General features: G+C 42.6%; 1 protein-coding gene across 1 annotated transcript in view; it reads right to left on the bottom strand.

Annotated features, from left to right (window-relative positions):
• DYSF (dysferlin) overlaps positions 1-20,285 on the bottom strand; it is a 208,483-nt gene that overhangs the window by 27,543 nt on the left and 160,655 nt on the right. Inside the window, exon 41 of the mRNA XM_034657277.1 lies at positions 4,321-4,419. Within this exon, the coding sequence (XP_034513168.1) occupies positions 4,321-4,419 (99 nt within the window). The remainder of the gene's footprint in view (positions 1-4,320; positions 4,420-20,285) is intronic.

Raw genomic sequence — 20,285 nt, 5'->3', positions numbered from 1 at the left:
ACAACCAGTCCCTGCATTCTGGCTTTGCCCGTTATCTCCCAATTGTCTAAGTTCATTCCCTAAATGTTCCTCAAGATGGGGACATGGGACCCATATCCCCAGTTCTGGAAATATGCACCCTGTGTGTCCGCAGCTCTCATGACTGAAGGGCAGCTGGGCTGAATAGAAATCCTGGGCCACCTGTTCTCTCCTTGATGATTTTACACATGGCACTTAACTGTCTTTGGGTATGAAATGTGGTTGTGGAGAAACCAAAGCTACCTTGCCTTATTTCCTATTTTAAATGACTTAATGTTTTGGGGGAGAAGAAAGTATGACTACCACAAAAATTCTTTAGCTCTAAAGTCCAATAACATACACTAGGCTCTGTCTCAGGGTTGACCAATCTGGTTGATTTTTCCTGACACACAGTGGACCTTGTAGTATGTATATTCATATATCCTTCCATTCCAGTGACATTCCATTAAACTCTTCAATGTCTTATTAGTTTTATCTCATCATTTTGGTTGGCTTCCTCGGAGACTCCAATTATGCAAGTGTTGGATCTCCTCTCCTTGACTCCCAGATCTGTCATTTTCTCCGTATTGTTTCATATCTCTATATTGTTTTTTATTTCCATATCATTTTGCTTACTTCCATAATTTCTGTCCTCTGCCCCTTCCTGTGCTTGCCAAAGTGGCCATTCTGCCCTGCCTTCCTTCCAATTTCATGTGTTCTTCTCCTTTCCTGAATCCTACCAGATCATAGTTCATCTCTTCTCATCTCATCATCCCTTGAGTTCTTTCATTTCTGCCTTGATTCTGACCATCCCACCTCTGAAAAGTTCACAGCAAAGTATTTCATCTCATCTGCTCCTTGGCAAAATTTTTCTGTGGTGGGTATATATCCTCTTCTTTTGGCTAAGTTTTGATTTATATTTTCTTTTTTTCCGTGGTATTTTTGAATTAATGCCCTAATAGTTCTTTTCTGATTACTTGTCACTAAATGCATTGGAGTCTCCTAGCCCAGTTACTTCCTTCGTTCCAACCACAGAGACAGACTGCTTCCTGCAAGTATGGCTCATCTATGGGATTCTTGTGTAGCTCTACCTTCTCCACTTCCCTGAACCGGACCAGGTCCGAGAAGCATTTGTCGCCAGCCTGAACCTGACTCCATTGTTGTGAACAAGCTGGATCACTTCTCGATTTTATGGTGAAACCTCAACTTCAGGAACTTTTTTTTTCACTGCTTATTATGAAAGTTTTCAAGCATACACAAAAGTAAAGGTAATAGATAATAAGCACCCCCAAGCCTATAACCTGTCTTCAATAATTCTGCACATTCTTCTATTAGGAAGGATGGGGTTTTCTGAGATCTGCTACCACTATGACCTTTCATCATTTTCTCTTCATTTACTGCCGAGTGGCTTCTACCCAATCTTGGTTGCCTTTGGACAGCCCTTACATGTATTTTGGAGTCTGCGGGTTTTATTTGTTTCCAACTTTTACTGAAAATGGAGTTTGTGGGTTTGAATGATTTCCAGAAGAAAAGGGGAAAAATGCTGACTTATGCAGCCATGTTCATACTGGAAGTCTCAATAAAATACTTTTTAAATTTCCAAGTGGTTGGTCTTTTTGTTTAAACTTTTGTTATTAATTTCTCATTTGATTGCATTTTAATCTGTCTTGTATGATTTCTGCCTTTGGTAATTTATTGCTAAACTAATATGTGATCAAATTTGGTAAATATTCTCTGAGCATTAGGAAAAAATGTATTCTCTATTTTCTTTATTATTTTTACTCTATTTTATAGCTACTTTTGATGTAGCTTAAAAAATATTTTACCTTGTTATTCAGACCTCTTATTTCCTTATTTCTTTACTTTCTGCTTCATCTCCTAGGAGAGAGGTGCATTAAAATCCCTACTGCAACTTTAATTTCTCTCATTCCTTGCTTTTATTTGTGTGAGGTATGAGTTTCCATCTTCCTACAATTTTTACTTTAAATATTTCTAAGCTTTATTGTCTTGTACAATAATGTTTGGGCATTTTCTCATTGAGACATGGGTGATTATAAATTTTACATAAAAATTTTATTTACATAAAAATCTCATTTTGTTTCCTCTGCTTTTTACTTTAAATTATATCTGTTTCTCTTTTATTGGCACTTACCTTATTTTGTGTGCCAAAATATTTATTTTTTAGATATTCTAAGTTGTACTGTTTTAGACCTACCTCTTAAGGACAGTCTAATGACTTCTGAATTTTATATAGTCTGAGAGTCCTTATCACTTAATAGAGAAGCTTAATACATTTTCATTTATTAGGGAAATAAATATGTATCATTCTTTTTCTGTTGTGTTTTTCTATGATTTCTGTTTTTTTATGCTTTCTTGTTTGTATCTTTTGTTTTTCTATCTTTTGCTACTGACACTGTGAGTTGTATATTTCCCTCAGGCTAGTAATTTCCAAAATATGTTTTTTTTTTTCTCTACCCAATGTGTTCTCCATTCTCTCCATAATGCTACAGGCTATTTTGCAAAAACTCATGGTGGTGGTGGTGGTGGTGTTCTTCTATTTACTTATCCTTAAAGGACCAGTGTTCCTTCCAGGTCTGGTTTTTTTCCCCCAGAAACAGGTTGAACGCGTTTTGTTTTGGACGGACCATGTTCACTTGGACACTGTCAGAGATCTCCTCAGAGAGGTCAGGCTGGAGGGCAGGATGCCAGTTCCGTGTCCGGCATCTGAGGGAGCAGCAAGGGGGGCCAGGGCCATGGGCCACGCTGGCAGGAGTCCTCGTTCTTGGTTTCTCTCATTTTCTGGCAAGGCCACAGTACCACATGCCAGACCTAATGTGTCGGACCTTCTTCCTGGTACACAAATAGTTCAGTCTCTTTGCCCAACCTCACACACCCAACTGCAAGTCAACGAAGAACTTGCTGCCTGAGGAGGCCTGTGCCTTTGGAACCACTGCTTGCCTACTCTCTGCACATCCAGGCCTCCAGACACAGCTCACCCAGAGGCCCCCAGTGCATCAGCGACAACTCTAGCCACCTTTAGAATCACCCACCAGAGTGGCCACGCAAGGCTTTCAGCCAGCAGAACGACCTAAAAGCCCAGACCACCCACCACTCCAACTGGCCTCAAATCCCATTCAGCTGGTCCCCTTTGGGGTGCTCCTTGGGTCCCTCCCCTGTGTCTAACAGCCTTTGCATACCTTCCCTAAGCAGGCTTGCCAGATAAAGCAAGGCAAAATACAGGACACTCAGTCAAATTTGAATTTCAAATAAATAACAAATAATCTCGTTAGGTAAGTATGTCTCATGCACTATCTGAGGCCTAAGACGTACTTATCTAACAATTATGTAAGATACTTATACTAAAATAGTATTCCCTGTTTATCTGCAATTCAAGCGTAACTGAGCATCCTGAATGTATTTGGCAACCCTCTCCAGGACCTCTACAACTCCTTTGGGGTGTAACTTTGAGTCACCTCTGGTTATCTTTTTTAAAAACAGTCTACTTTTAAAAAGCATAATTGTATTTGTGGAATTTCCTCAAAATACCAGAATTTGGCTGACTCATCCCTGGCTTTGTTTTTGTTTGTTTGGTTGGCTTTAGGGAGGGGGGGGGGTTCTGTTCTTTTCTTTTCTTTTCTTTTTTTCACAGAAATGAAGTTTACCATATTTTTATATTTGCTAGGCAATTTCTATCCCAATTGTAGGGGTGGACGAATCAGAGCTACATTTTCAAACTGACTTTCCTTTTTATTTTAACCCAAATTTTTTATTATAGAAAAGTTCAGATAACTGTAAAAGAAACAGAATAGTATAACAAATCCCTAAGTACCCATCTCCAAGCTTTAATAATTTTCAGTATTTTGCAATTTTCATACTTTTTAATATTTTGAAAATCTATCAGAAGGTCACTCACATCATCTATTTTCCCATTTATTTTTCTTTCCTTTCTTTCTTTTCCTTTTCTCTTTCTTTCTTTCTCTCTCTCTCTTTTTCTTTTTTTTTTTAAGCATTTTAAAACAAATCCCAGGCCAGGCATGATTTCACCCATAAATACTTCAGTATTTTTCAACATTCCTCCAAAAATACTTTCTTGGTTACCCCAGCCCACACTGACCTCTTGCTCTAAATCAGTGGGTGACCTTTCTCACCTCAATTAGCTCCTCAGGCCTCCTCAGCCCTCAGGCACCGAATGAGGAGATACACACTTACATTCAAAGGAGGTGACCTATGTGTACATGTTTTGTCTTCCTGCGGCACCCCCGCTATCCTTCGTGTGTGCCCAGGGGCTGTTAGACTGAAGAGCACACTGTGGAAAGGCCTCACCTTTAGAGTGTCAAAGCCCTTCTCCAAGTACGAGCCGCACTTCTCCCTCTCCCCTGTGGAGGCAAAGAATTTGCTCCACCAGTCGATGAACTCCTCCTCCTGAGTGGGTAGAAAGAAAGAGATCGCTTCAGAAACAGAACTTGCTAAGCAAGGCCCTTCTGGACCAGGCACCTAGCAAGGCCGATGGGCCAGCATGGACTTCAAAGCTCTCATGTCGGCTGAGCTCAGGGGAGCAGACAGCTGGAACTCTCTGCCGCTCCAGGGGCAGGCTGTGCAGACCAGACCAGAAGAAAGGTCTGAACACCCGCTCGACCCTGAGATGCAGAGGCTCTGGTCCTGGCTCTGGCCCCCCATTCATTGTGTGATGCTGTTAAGCTCTCAGGCCTCCCTTCTCCTTTCTGTAATGTGGACATGATCATTGGCATTTCCCAGCATTCCAGGGCCATACCAAGGCTGAAATCAGAAGGAACATACGGTAGCTCTTTGGGGAAATGTCAATAATGAGTTACTTATGAATACAATGCAGTAGACACAGGAAAACTCAGACCCCGAAGAGCTATCCTGCCTCCCTGACCCCAGAAAAAGAAAAAGCATCAGAAATCAGAACTTGGCCTTCCCAAGGTCAAATCAGAGTCCCTGAAAATCAACAAATGTTTACAAAGTGCCCATTATTCAAAAGACACAATGCTAAATGGGGGAAATCAGGTGAACAGAAGATTGTGATAACACACTCTCTGCCCCGCCCTTCCTCCACTTACTCGTATCTGTAGGAAAAGACACCCTACACATAGTGTGTCTACAGGCCCTCTTACTCTTGTTTCTAGAATGCTCCTCCAGCTGTGTCCTGTCTAGGTGTGGGGGTCCTGTCGCCCAGAGAGTCCACAAGCTTCCTGAAGGTGGGATGGTCACTCTGCCTCAGGCCTCCCTCCAAACCCTCCCTGGAGCTGGGCACTCGGTCTGTGCCTGTTGATACCATGAAAACTCACCCAGTTAGTGGGAGGGGCCAAGGACGAGGTGTCAGAAAAGCTGATCAGGAACTTGCTTTTCCTCTTCTGTATGAGGGGGTATGCTAGGAGATTTCCCAAAAATCTGCTTTGATACTACAAAATCAACTGCATGTCTATCACTGAGTTTCTGGAAATGCCCGTGGCTCTCTCTAAACTAATGTTCAGTCCTTTGAGTTCTGGCTTATTAAGGGTGAGAACCAGCTGGAACCAGGCCCAGGGTACCTGGACAGGCACAGTGGGGAGAGGGTGGGATGAGGTCCTCAGAGCCTCCACCCATCCCGGTAGGTGGCCCTGACACCCACTGTGTGGCCAGAACGGGATCCCCGGACACACAGCACACAGAGCATGGCTACCAGAGAAAGGCGGAGTCTGCAGACACTCATTGTCAGACCAACTTACCAGGAGGGTCTTCTGCAGCGAGAGGAGAGGAAAAGCCATTCAGATGGGTTAAGATACAGTGTAGCAGAGCTTTCTGACATGTAACTGCCCTAGAAAAAGCCAGCAGAGAGCAAGGCCGACCCTACCCCTAATATTTTAAGATCCATTTAAAGAAAAAGACACCATGGGTGAGTAAACATACACAGGCATATATATCAAATGCATAACACAGAAAAATATATTTACACAGATGTGCCCAAGAGAGATGTTTATACTGCAACACACATATACCCCATGAAAGTACACACACTAACACGCAGGCGTATATGTGCACGCAGATAGAAACGGCTAGACTGGAAGCCAGGTTAGCTAATCCCTCCTAAGCCCTTCTTCTCTTCCCAGCCCAGATACTTAAAGATTTGAGTTTATGATTGAGGCTCAGAGTCAGGTATGAACGGGCAACCAACCAGTGTGTTCTGTCCAAAGAAAGAACGGAAGCACACTAGTTGTGGGAGAGTTGTTACACTTCCCACAAACTTGGAAAATCAAGTAAATTAAAAGGGAAAAAGGTGTATGAAGACAGAGAATCTGAACAATACCATACCACTAACAATGTCAACAAAGTAGACAAACGTGATCTAACAACAGAAAATATACCTTCTTCTCCAGCACCATCGGAGCACTTCGAAAAAATTAAAAGCCACAAGCACATCTCAATAAAGTCCGAGATAAACCCGTGTCAGTCACATTCTCTGACCATAATGCAATAAAACTAGAAACTAATGAGAAATTTAAGAACTAAAAATCTCAACCTTTTAGAAATTTAAAAGCTCACTCTTAAAATCTTCCTAGGTAAAAGAGAAACCCAAACTAAAATCATAGATACTTAGCTAATACCAAGAGTGAGATGGCTCTGCCCCCAGATTTGTGGGTTAGAATAAATTCGTCCTCAAAGAAAAAAATCAGTCTTAAGTGCTCTCGCTTGTATACAAAAAGAATGAAAATAAATAATCTGATAGCTCAGAAATTACAAAATGAAAAATAGGAAGACCAAAATTTGACAATGATAAGTAGAAATTAATATATTAGTAAGGAGAAAAGTATTATAAATGATAATTAAATCTCAGCGCAAACTTTCAAAAGACCAATAAAATAAACATTTATCAAATCTAATGTCTAGAAGCAGATACACCATCAGGAAAGAGAAAGTTCAAATAGAAAGATATTAGGGAGAGAATGAAAATATTAAGAGATTTATTACTACCACCAAATCAGTGACAAAATGGAAAATGTAGATGAAGGGGGAAATCTTCTAAAAGAGTACAAATTCCCCAAATTGATTCAAAAGTAATAGAAAACATGAAGAGATCAGTAACCCTGAAAGTGAAAGAGCTCTGGAAGAAGTACGTCCAGAACAGACATCAGTCAAGATGGTTCCTTTGGAATAAAGTTCTATCAGTCTTTCAAAGAATACATCATTCTTTATTACACATACACACACACACACACACACACACACATACACACACACACACACACGTAACACAGATTAATCCCATTCCTGAATAGAGACATTACGATACTAATCGATTACAGCAGTAGAACTGCCATGGTCACACTGGATTATTCCAGAATGAAGGAGTGGCTCACCAGCACTGATTAAGAGGAGAAAACCCACATAATCATCTATACCAGAAATTTCCAAACTATTGCTCACTGGCAGGGCACCTGCTTTTGTAATTTAAATACTGTCTGTAGCGGCTTTTCAGCTACAACAGCAGAGTTGAGTAGTCGAGACAGAGACCTTAAGTCCCCCAAATCTAATATATTTACTCTCTGCCCCCCTTTTTTAAAAGATTTATTTACTTATTTATTTGAGGGTTGGGGGGACACCAGGGCTCTAGCTTATGACCCTGAGATCACAACCTGAGCCAAAACCTAGAGTCGGATGCTTAACCAACTGTGCCACCGGGAACCGCTACTCTCTGGCCCTTTAAGGAAAAGTTTGCTATCCCTGCTCTGTACCAGGCAAATTAGAAAAGGAGAGAGAGGAACAATAAAACGTTATAGTTATTTCTAAATGAAACTCTCAGTTCATTCACTCCCATTCACCCACTCTCATTCAATTAAGAATAAAAGGAAGCTTTCTTAGCATTATAAAGTATATTTTAAAGTAACGGGCAATGTTGTGCTTCATAGTACCAGAAATTCTCCCTTCTGGGCTTTTGTACATAGGGCTGTCTCTGCCAATAATTTTCATGTGATGTGGATATAAAAAGGCAATAAATCAGGATGGTTGGGAGCCAGGACTTGGGAGCCAGCTAACAGAGTTCAAATCCTGCCTCTCCTAGCTGTGTGACCTTGGATAACTACTGAACCTCTCTGTGACTTAATAATCTGTAAAACGAACAAATAATAGTACCAATTTGATAGAGTTATGGTAACGAATAAATGAGTCAACAGGTATAAAAAGCTTAGAACAGTGCCTAGCACATAAGTGCAATGCCAGCATTTATGGCTATCACTGATCACAGTATTGTTTCTTTGGTGTGGACCAGGTTAGCTTCTTGGCCAAGGGCTGACTCTTTCACAAACTGCCAGTGGAAGCATAGCTGGCCATAGTGTTTTCCAGAAGGCAATTTGGCTGCATATTTCCTCAGCCTTAAAAGTGTACATACACTTTGACCTATCAACCTGTCCTAGAAATCTATCCAAAGAAAGCAATCGTAGATGTGCATAAAGATTTAACTTCATTTATAATAGTGAAAAATTGGAAACAACTTAAGTATCCAACAATCATGAACTATTTGTGTAAACTCAACATCCACATGATTAAGGGTTAAGCAACATTAAAAATGATGCTATTAAAATAGATTTATTGACACTAGAAAGCTATTCACAACTGATGAGATTAATAAAAGGTTAATAAATGAACAATGTGATTTCATTTTAGTAAAAGGACCAAACCCCAAATGTTCATAGCAATTATCTCCAAATGACAGCAAATGTTTTGTTTATTCCTTTTATTTTTGTGCATCACCCAAAATTTTCTAATTTTTCATGATGTGCATGTATTCCTTACATAATTTTTAAAATTAAAGATTTTTAAAATAAAGGACAGTAGCAGGATGCTTCAGAAAAAAACATCACCAAGAAAATGAGAAGATAATTCACAGAACGGGAGAAAACATTTACAAATGATATATCTGAGAAGGGATTTGTAACCAGAATACATGGAGAACTCGCACAACTCAATAATAAAAAGACAAACAACCCAACCCAAAAGGAGCAGTGCATTTTAACAGACATTCCCCCTACAGAAGATCAGCAGATGGATAATAAGCACAGGAAAGGGGGCTCATCATTAGTCAACAAGGAAACGCAAATCGAAGCCACTGTGTGAAAACACCGCACACCCACCAGGACGGCTATCATAAAAAGGTCTGATAATAACGAGTGTTGGTGAAGACGTGGAGAAACTGGAACGTTACTGATGAGAACCTACAAGGGTACAGTCACTCTGGAAAACAAGCTGGCAGCTCTTCAAAGGGTTCAACAGAGAGTTATCGCATGACCCAGCAATTCTACTCCTTATTCTATGACCAAGAGAAATGAAAACTTACAGCTACGCCGAAACTTGTGCAGGAATGATCGGGGCAGCATCATTCATAACAGCCAAGACGTAGAATCCAAATGTCCGTCAATTGGCGAATGGATAAAGAAATTGATGAATAGATAAAGAAAACGAATGCCCTTCAACAGATGACTGGATTAAGAAGCTGTGGTCCATATATACAATGGAATATTACTCAGCTATCAGAAAGAACGAATTCTCAACATTTGCTGCAACATGGACGGCACTGGAGGAGATAATGCTAAGTGAAATAAGTCAAGCAGAGAAAGACAATTATCATATGATTTCTCTCATCTATGGAACATAAGAACTAGGATGATCGGTAGGGGAAGAAAGGGATAAAGAAAAGGGGGGTAATCAGAAGGGGGAATGAAACATGAGAGACTATGGACTATGAGAAACAAACTGAAGACTTCAGAGGGGAGGGGGTGGGGGAATGGGATAGACTGGTGATGGGTAGTAGGGAGGGCACGTATTGCATGGTGCACTGGGTGTTATACGCAACTAATGAAGCATCAAACTTTACATCGGAATCTGGGGATGTACTGTATGGTGATTAACACAATATAATAAAATAAAATTAAAAAAAAAAAAAGAAAACGAATGAATGGACAAAGAAAACCCACACCATGGCCTATTATTTGGCAATAAAAAGCAGTGAAGAATTGATGCACTCTACAACACAGATGAACCTTGAAGACATGAGCAGAGTGAAAGCAGGCAATCACAAAAGACCACAGAGTATATGATTCCATTTATATGCAATGTCCAGAATAGGCAGATCTGAGACCAAAAGTAGATGAGTGGTCGCCTAGGGCTGGGAGGGGTTGGGAGGAACCGGCAGGTGACTGCTCTTGGGTACAGGTTCTCTTTGGGGTGATAAAAACGTTCTAAAATTGATTATGGTGTTGGCTGCACAACTCTGTTAATATACTAAGAAACACTGAATCGTATACTAAATAGAACTCGTATTATACAGATTATCTCAATAGAGCTGTTAAAATAAACAAGAACGTGTGATCAAATACAAGCTTATAACCTCTAAAACAACAAGAAAAGTAGGAATCTCAAGTATGTATTCTAAGGAAATAAGAGTTATTTTTTTTTATAAGAACAATCAAATGGTCATCAAAAAAGACCGGAATCTTAGCACATCCAGTTTTCCTCGAGAACCTCTCTCAGCTGTAATTTCCTCATCCCTCAAAGTTCCAGGGAGAGTCCAGTGGCTGGTTCTCCCGAGCAGACACACAGCTGGTGAGGAGCACAGGCGGTGGCCTTCCTAACTCCAGGTTGCACCAGCTGGCCAGCCGCTCAGCACCTCCTGTCCCCCCCTTCTTCCTGCATCCCACAGGCTAACCTCTTCTGATTCCCCCCTTGGCAGACATGATACGTGCAGCAGAATCATAATCTGTGTATTAACTACTTTATTTTTTGCCTCTACAATCCTCTGCTTACTCCTTTGAACTTCCCTGCTTCTACCCTCTTGCCCTCTCTGGAGACCGTCATACTTCCGGCCAAGCCAACCTGGGTTTAATTCCACTGTGCATCCTTCCCACACAGCCAAATGTGGCCAGAGGCGAAGAGCAAACCAGTTACTGCTCTCACTCCAAGTTCACGTCACAGCCTCAAGTGGGTCCCAGTGCTGTCCATCTACCCCACCTCAATTTCCCAGGCCTGGGCTTCTCCTGTCTCCTAACACCCCCATCCTATACTTTCTGCTTTCCCCTCAGACCTCCGCCATCTCCTCCCTCTGCTCCCTCTTGGCCGGTGACCCTGCTTCCTCCTTCTCTTGGAAAGCAGAAGCAATGAGAAGAGACCTTCCGCAAGCCCTCACCGGCACCTGCACCACACCCTGCCTTCCCTCCTGTCAGCACGTGTGCTCGAGCCAACGCCAACCCTTGTACTCATGCCCTAGGTCCCATGCCCCTGGCTTACTCAAGGACACCACTCCATGATCTTCCTCACCCTCACCCAGGCCATCCGACACCCATCTCTACTGGGTCACTCCACCGGCATTCAAACATGTGACACTAGTTCTCTGTCATTTAAAGAAAACTCTCTCACTTTCTCCTTCGTCTCCTAGCTCATTTCTTTCACCCCTTACAGAAAAACTTCTAGAAAGAGTTAGCTACACTTGTGTCTAATTCTTGTTTTTCCATCGTCTCTGTTCAACCAAAGCTTGTCAAGATCACCACTGGCTTCAACGATCCATCTAGCAGCAGTGTTTGATACGGTCAGTCACTCCTCTGTCCTTGAAATATCCCCCCTGCCTTGCAGAGGACCAGGGTAGTATCCTCCCCCGTCACCAGCCAAGCCTTCCCCATCTCTGCTGATTCCTCCTGGTCACTCACCCTTTGGTCATCTGAGTGCTCCAGGGCTCTGTGTTCAGACCTCTTCTCCTCGCCATCCACTCTCGCTCCCAGGGCTTCTCCCTGAGACTTACATCTTTAATTGGCATCAATGCTGATGAATCCCACGCTGAGCTCTCTCCAGCCTGGATGGCTCCCCTGAACTCCAGCCCCCCATTTCACATCTTCACATCTCCCACTGGACACCTAATAAGCATCTCAAATGTACCATGTCCTGAATCCAGCTCCTGACCATCCTCCGCCCACTCCGCTCCTTCCAGTCTCCCTCATGTAAGTAAATGGTAACACCTTTCTTCCGGATGCTCAAGCCTGCAGTCCCCTTTGAGTCCTCGCCTCAGGTCCCATGTTCAGCCCGTCAGCAAATCCTGTTGGTGCCGCCTTCAGCACGTACTCAGAACCAGACCACATCTCCCAAATCACTACCCTCCTTGCTCCCCATCATCGGGAATATTGCACCAACTGGCCCCCCAACTGGTCTCCCTGCTTTAAGCCCTGCCCAAAATCTATCCTCAACACCACAGCCCCACAGGATGGAACACGCCAGAACATCGGTGCAATCCCCCCAGGGATTTACCAGCTCAACTCAGGATAAAGCTGAAGTCTCTCAGGAGGCATCTCTCACCTCCCGGATCTCACGCCCCGTGTCTCTCCTCCTCATTCATGCTCGTCCAGCCACGATGGCCGGCTCGGTCCTTGAGCACCTCTAGCACCCCGTGCTCTTGCCAGGAGCTCTATTCCTCCCGTGGACCCTGGGTCACTCTTTCACCTCCTTCTAGTCTTGACTCAAACGCAATCTGCTTTACCCCCCTTCTTCACCAGATTTTAAATCACGACCCCTCCCCCCAGCAAATCTTATTCCAGCTTCCTTGCTTTTTCTCCCTAGCAATTATCACCATCTGACATGCCATGGATTTTATTTAGGTATTTGTTTACTGTGTCTCCTTCCCCATGAGGGCAGAGATCTCTATCTTTTTTAAAACTCTATCCCCAGTACCTCGAACACTGTCTGGCATGCATTTGGAGTTCAGTAAGTATTCGATGAACATATAAATGCCTAAACAGCGGGGATGAAGGGGCATATTTGGCTTTTAAGTTTCCAAAGGCAGATAACATTGCTATTTAAAAAATGGGTTTAAGAGGATGTTTTGTCCAGCCAGTTTTCCCACCCTCTCCAGAGGAGATGAAAATGTAGAGGGGGAAAGGAAGAAAGAACTAGAGATTTGTGATGGTTTCAATGAGGCACACCCACAGCCTGGCCCCCAGGTTAGCTCCAAAGTTTATACGGAAGAGACCCCTCCACAGCCCTGGGGATGTGGTAAACAGCAGCCCCAAAGTTGCCAGAGGAATGGGGACATGAGGCACTTGGCAGAGACAGCTGCATGGGTGTCATGAGAGCGAGCCACGGAGCCGTCTGCATTGCCTATAGACACCAGAGTGTCATGAAAGAGTGGCCAAAATTGTACCGTGTTTTCCAGAAGGGCTTGAAAATTAGTCGATAGAGAGTCAGGGGACCTGAGAGGGTCTCGTGGCCGAGATAACAAGCTATTGTCTGTGTGGTCCATGGGCCCAGAAATCAGCAGGCCTACAGACACAGGGAAGATGCATACTGGGGACCACGCGTCTCTGCCTGGGGAGGTCATGACATTCTGGAAGGCCAGCCCAGAATTTAGCTGCCTCCCAGGGGTAAGGACAAGGAGAAAAAGCCCAAAACTGACTCAGCTTAAGCCTGAACTACTGGAGAATACCAGGGCTTTTCTGCCATCAGGAAAAATGTGAGCTCAAAAAGGAGATTAAGTTGAATTACAGGAAAATAATGTTATGTTTTTAACACACTCACAGATGTGATTTGAAAATACCATTCCTGCTAGTTTACTAATTTGGCTTCTGATAGAGTTATTTCAAGCCCACTTTTTCCTTCTCTTCCTCAGGAAGTCCAAGAATAAGTTAGCACACCCAGAAGAATGAGCCCCACAGAAACAGGACAGCCTTTCCAGTCTTAACCCTGATGTGTCAAAGTCAGCCCCCCGCCCTTTTGATGTCAGTGGAATCCCATAATTCAAAACTCCAGAAGGGTAATGGTCATATGTTCTCAAATTCCAAGTGTGCTCTTGACCTCATTTTGCAATAGCCAAGCATCTAGTCTTGGAACGTGGCAAGGGGGAAAAACAAATGCAAAAGGCTTGATTGCTAAGTGTCATCTCGGGCTTCAGCAAGAAGTCTGGCCATTAAAGCTTTCTATCCCCATGCCCAAAGTTCAAGGCCCCTCGTTGTTCAGCCAGCCAAGCAAGTAAGTCTGATCAAGGCACGGACTGGCAGCCTCTCCAATTTCAGCTAATAGCCAGCATTCAGTTCCTGAGCAACCAAAGCCATGTAACAAAGACATGCTTCTCTGGGCTTGATCCAGTGTAATGGGCACCCTAATCCCTCTGAAGACCCAAATCAGCACAGCACACACTGAACATTTAATCTCCCATTTTCATTCAGGGGGCCTAACACATTTCATGAATATAGACAGAAAAATCGACGACAATAAGGCTAAGCCTGACTTCCTGTTAAGTGAGGAAAGTTGAGGGTGGGGAGGAGGTCTCACTTAGTGTTCTCTCCCAGGATGACCAACTTGAATCAAAGAGAAAAGTTACCAGTCAAATCCATCTGTCACCGAAGTTACAATGTTAAATTTTGCTTGGGTCGTTATGTGGAACTACTCACACCCACCTTTTAAAAAAAGGTCTATTTTTTTAAAATAATTTTAACCGGGACTTCGTTACCTACGTCATCCCAGAGGTAGATATCCTAGACTGTGTTGAAAGTGATTTCTCTTGCAGCACAAATCATTATCATCAAGATAGTAGTAATGTAACCCAACACCGGGATTACGGCAAGGCTACGGGCTGATGTTTACAAAGAGACTTTATGACCTGTAAGGTTTACCATGATAAATATCCTTATTGATACTGCCAGCATCATCACTTCGATCCCCATCACCACTGCCCTAAAACTCAACACCTGCGTAACTAGAATAATGATATGATGCCTCTCATTCTTTAATTAATGCCCTAAGTTTTAAGCAACGGAGACTATTTGCTCATGCATGCACAAACAAAAATGCAGATGTAACATATGCCTATTTACGCCTACATGTAGACCCAGCCCCCAGACACGCAAGCCCTCCAACTTCCAACCTGCTCCATTCCATTCATATGAAACCTCTCATGCCCCAAACCCACACAAACATATGCCCACACCAGCTACCATGTTGATTCAGCAGAACGCTACATACTCGTAACAAAAAATCACTTAATTATTTCCACAAGTGGAACACTGGGCTTTCAACCTCTTGTTGACACTGCCTATAGTCCTGCCTCTGTGTCTGTCATAGAGATCATTACTCCACTTACTCTGACTTCAAGCTGGACCAGCAGAGGTGGGAGGGAAGGGAAGACCTTTAACCAAAATGCTGAATTGTTTCCAAAAGGCCCAGTGAGTCAGTGTGCCTGAAATCTAGCAAAGTCAAGCAGATGGTGAGCAGAGAAGGGTCAAGACCTGATAATTTGACTACTGGTCTGTTCCAGATGGGAGACCCAAGTGGGCTGGGGAACCTCTGGGGAATGCCACTTACTAGCCCTCTCCCAACCCTGGAGCCTAAGGTAGATAAGATACATGAGCTCATGACTTGGCCCTCTGAGGACAGCATGACCACATACACCCATGCAGAAAGCCCAGAGGAATGGGGTCTATCCAGTAGGGTGAATGAAAGAAGATCCCACCAGAGTCTTCTCACCTATGAAGAAAGCAGTGAGACATCACAAATTCAGAATTTGTGATGGTTCCAATAGGGCCTGGGCAAAAGCTTTCCTTACCTTCTTCATTCTGCTTATGTAGACAGTTTTGCTTAGCAAGAGTTCCAACAATCTACTTAAGAGAAAAACTATTTTTGAAGACTTTCCCGGGACTGCTGAAGCATTCATCAAACTACAGACACTAATCTTAGCTTTCTTAAATTCAATTTTAAAAGTATTTTGGGGGAGCCTACTATGTGCCAAAGTCAACCTACTTTCTAGTTACTGTGTGCATTTTCATACACAAAATCACATTACTTTTCAAATATTTTTTATTTCGAACTTGCTGCTACTTCGGTCTGGCTTCCCCACCCTTCAGTTAATGTCAGAGAGGTGTCAAAGATGCTGGCTTGGTTAATAAGCTTCGGCAAGCATCCTCAGGGGGATGTTTACTCAGCCATGAGCCCTGCGCCAGTTCCAAGCACTGTCCTGACCCAGGCTACGGGCAGGAGGGGACAGGGACAGGACAGTTAGGGGTAGGCAGGCAAGTAATGGGGCCTCAGAGAGAACGTCTTGTCCTACAGATCTCCACAGAAAGCTGAGCATTTTTCCTCTGAGAAGAGATGAACCTTTTTTCTCTGGATAGGAAAACAGGTCCCTTACGGACCAGGGAAATACCTTTTGGGAAGAGGAGAGTATATGGCGGGGTGGAGGCAGACACAAGGAGGGCTGGTTGAAGGGGGCTGGGGCCTCCTCCTGCCTGATGAGGCCCTGGAGTTTGCCAGACAAGTTTCACCCCGGGCCGTCCCCCCTGCAGTGTGCATCGAGGGAGGAGGGGTGCACCCCCGAGGAGACCACAGGAATGCCAAGCAGGGGAAAGGCGCCCGGAGCCAAGGGCTCCGGCAACGAGGATCCAATATCGGCGGGTGACTCCAGCCCCCGTAACAGGAGAGACCGTACAGTATGTGCTCTGCTTCCCAACCAGCAAACACAGCAAATAACCAATTACTCCAAATAGCTAACAGATTTCGGCTCTGATCTCCCTCCCCTTGCCTCCCCTGTGCCTTCACTTGTCATTTGATGGGCGATTGGTATTTGCTCTGAGAAAATGAGAGAAGGAATGACTCACAAAGGAAGGTCCAGATTACACACAGTGACAGGCATCAAACCTCCCTCATCAGAACTAATGGGAGTGGGGGGAGGCCAGGCTGCACTGGCAACACATCTGAACCAGAGATATTTTTAAAGAAGTACAGTTTTGTACTTTCAAGCACATACAGTAATTCTTGCTGAACCAATATTGCCAAATGCATGTCCTTAGGAAACCTACTTTAGGGAGAAGATAGGTATCTTCTTAATTAGCACATCTGCTAGATACCAAAGTAGAGGTAAAATCCTTCGTGTTATTAAAGTTAAAATACTCCCCCTCCAACACTCAAGTTCAGAGGTGCAACCGTGAAGTCCTGAGACAAACCGCCTTGGATGCCTTCTGGAAATGCTTCCTCACTTGGGAGCCACACCCTGTAATTGATTCCTTTGCTCACAAAACCTTTGCTTCAAAGTCTTGGGATAAATTGTTGTCAGTATTCATGAGCTGCAATGAGGCATTCCCCCCAAAACTTGGAATTAAGGGAAATAGGGCTGCCCTCGGAGAATTAGACCGTGAAATCAATGCAGAGTGGTTCAGAGCAAGGACAGGCAAAATCACCTCAAAGCAGAAGAGCGGCTCTTACACTAAGCCTTAACCCTACACGGGTAAGTTGTATTAATACATGTAGAGAAAGAATACGTCAATGAAAAAAAGGAATTGACCGGTCCCGCAAACACGAGAGAAGGGAGGGTTGGCTGTTGACAGCTGCACACATCAGCACCCTCGGGATGGTCTGGACCTTTGGAGATGGATGGATCTGTCCATCTCAGTTGGCTGCCACTAGATTTCAAGTCACAGAACTGTCTCTCCTCATTCCGAGTCTTTACTCATCTCCGGTCACAACTTGGGTTTCCCAATTGCTAAACCTGTAAGATACCATGGGCTGGGCCATAACCCTAGGTCATGTCCCCTGGGCAGAAGTGTTTCTCACTGTAAACTCATAAACTGGCAACCTCAGTTTGAGACTTGAATAATGAGTATCTAGCCCTAAACTCATCAGGTGTCTGAACCCACGAGCATGAGGATCCACCAATCCTGTAGAAACTTCCCCAAAGAACACCCCTGCCTGGTGGGCCTGTTGGGAGAGAGTCAGCTCTCCTCTACTTCAGAAACTCCTCACATGGGACTCGATAGATGAGGACCGAGGCCCTGACCTAGTTAGCTAACGCCTAGCTGCCACAGCAAACAGAAAAGAAGCCCTTCGGTCCCATGGAAAAGCCTCTGATCCTGCTTTCCTTCTTACTTCTCCTACCCTGCTGGATTCCTAACTGAGCAAGCTAAAGATATAGCAATCGTAGACTGCTTTCTTCTTCCTTTTATAAAAGTTTGAGATTAGAAGGTGTCCTCTGAGCTCTCAGTACTTGACAAGCAAGGACTTCCTTCTCTAAGGACGGATGGAAAGAAGAGAATAAGGTTCAAAAGAAGGGGAGCAATGTGAGGACTAAGACAAGTGTTATGTTAAAGAATTGAGTAAAAGAAGAAACCAAATGACTACTTTACGTTCGTAGAAAGTCTTAAGAGGATACAAGATGTAAGACTATGCAATCCTGAAGGACGTAGAGCCTGGGTGAAGACAAATATGACTGCCAAATGCAAGACTATAACAAAGACTTCGATTTCTAGCAAAATGACAAACCAGAGAGCCAGAGAAAGTCTCCAAGAACATCTAAATTAACAGATGAGATGTCTTTAAAATCCTTTTTAAATGCATGCCTGACCTGATGGGAATGTAAAGAAAATCCTTGGGGGGCCAAAGGAGAAAGAAAAATCCAGAGAAATGAGGAGCCAAAAGGCAAACTAACTGTGGGGCCCAAAAAGCCCAAGTTGAACATTTTAGTGAACATTCAGTTTTAGTGAATCTGGGTTTGTAGCGTTTCCAGGCATCTGGTCAAGTAAACACATATCTGCTATGAAAGAATGTCGCTTTCATCCAGGCCTCAAGGAACTCTCAGATAAACTTCCAAGGAACATGAGCTCACAAGCGAAAATAGTATAAGACATAAGGAACAAGGCACCATGAGCAAGAGTCAGCTAGAAACACCAACTACATATCAGACCTGTTAAGACAACAGGAAACAGAAGTGTCAGAAATAGGACTTTTTTTAAAAAGCTGTTTAAAAATATAAAAGGCATTAAAAATTATGCCAAAGGAGCAAGACACTTTCAAAAATAAATAAGCTGATTGCAGGTAGTGGGGAAGGAAGAACTTTTCAGGATAAAAATATAGCACTTAAGACTAAAACTCAATAGCTGGAGTCAAATAGCCTTTAGAAACAACGAAAGGCTTAGGCTTCATGAACTAGAAGATCTATCTTCAGAAATTAGCCAGAGTCCAGCACAAAGAAACAAGTAATATGAAAGAAAGTTGAATTAACATGGAGAACAGAAAAGGTCCATCATAGATCTAATCAGAGTTCCAGAAGGAAATGATAGAGAGAATGGGGAATATGTAATGTTTAAAGAGATAGTGGTTGAGAACTACCCAGAACTAATTAAAAGAAGAAGAAAAGAAAAAAAAGAAAACAGTTCTCAGATTTAGGAAGATAACAGCACAATGGAAGCCAGGAGATAGTAAAATAGTCCCTTCAAAGTGCTGATAGAAAACAAGTGTCACTAACCTAGTATTTCCAAAATAAGGGTGAAATAAAAATATTTTCAAGCAATAATTTAAAAGTGAGAAAGTTTACAATGAATCAATTCTAATTATAGGAATTTCTATAAGCTCTACTTCAGGGAGAAAAAAAATGACCCAGCAGGAAGAAGACTGACATACAAAACAAAATAGTAAATGTGGGTATAGCTAACAGAAAATGGACTACTTTAAAAAATGATCCTGCTTTTTAAATGTCACTTATTTATAAGGGTAAAACTAAAATATCGAACAGAAATTTGTAAATTGGTCTGGGATTGGAATTAAAGCATTCTAAATTCCTTGTAATGTTCTGGAGGAGGCTATAAATATTCATTAAACTTAGACTTTGCTAAGTTGAATATGCACTATAAACTTTCTATGCTAATCACTAAAGGAATAGAAACAATGTATAGTTTTGAAACTGAAAAGGGAAGAAGGAATGGGGAGGGGAAGGTAATCTTTCAATCTGAAAAAGAAAAAAATAAGGGGAAAAAAGGGCAGGATGAATAAAAACAAAAAATAAGATGGAAGAAATAAATCCAAATATAATAGTAAACACAGTTAATAACTGGATTCTTCAACTCTCTACTTAAGAAAATAATATTGCCAGAACACATAAAAGAAAAAACAGAATCTATCTATTTGCTGTTCACCAAAGAAGACGCCTAAAACAAAGTCACAGAAAAGTTGAAAGTAAAACAACAGAAAAAGGTATAGTAGGAAAATACTGGCCGAAAGGAAGCTGGTGTAGCTATATTAACATGAGACGAAGCAGACAAAACAGTCTCATTAGTAGATACTTTAAAAGGCAACAGGGCAGAGGTTCACTACATATCATTAAAGGATTCCATTTTCTAGGAAGATATGAGAATTCTAAAAGTATTTGTGGCTAATAACACAGCATCAAATATGTAAAGGAAAAATAGGCAGAGTCATAAGGAGAAAATGACAAATATCCAATCAAAGCAGGATGTTGTAATACACCCTCAGAAATTAATGAACGACACATACAAAAA

Source organism: Ailuropoda melanoleuca, chromosome 4 (genome assembly GCF_002007445.2).
Source record: "Ailuropoda melanoleuca isolate Jingjing chromosome 4, ASM200744v2, whole genome shotgun sequence".
Taxonomy (NCBI): Eukaryota; Metazoa; Chordata; class Mammalia; order Carnivora; family Ursidae; genus Ailuropoda; species Ailuropoda melanoleuca.
Note: the sequence above shows the minus strand (reverse complement) of the source record. Positions and strands in the feature narration are given on the sequence as shown.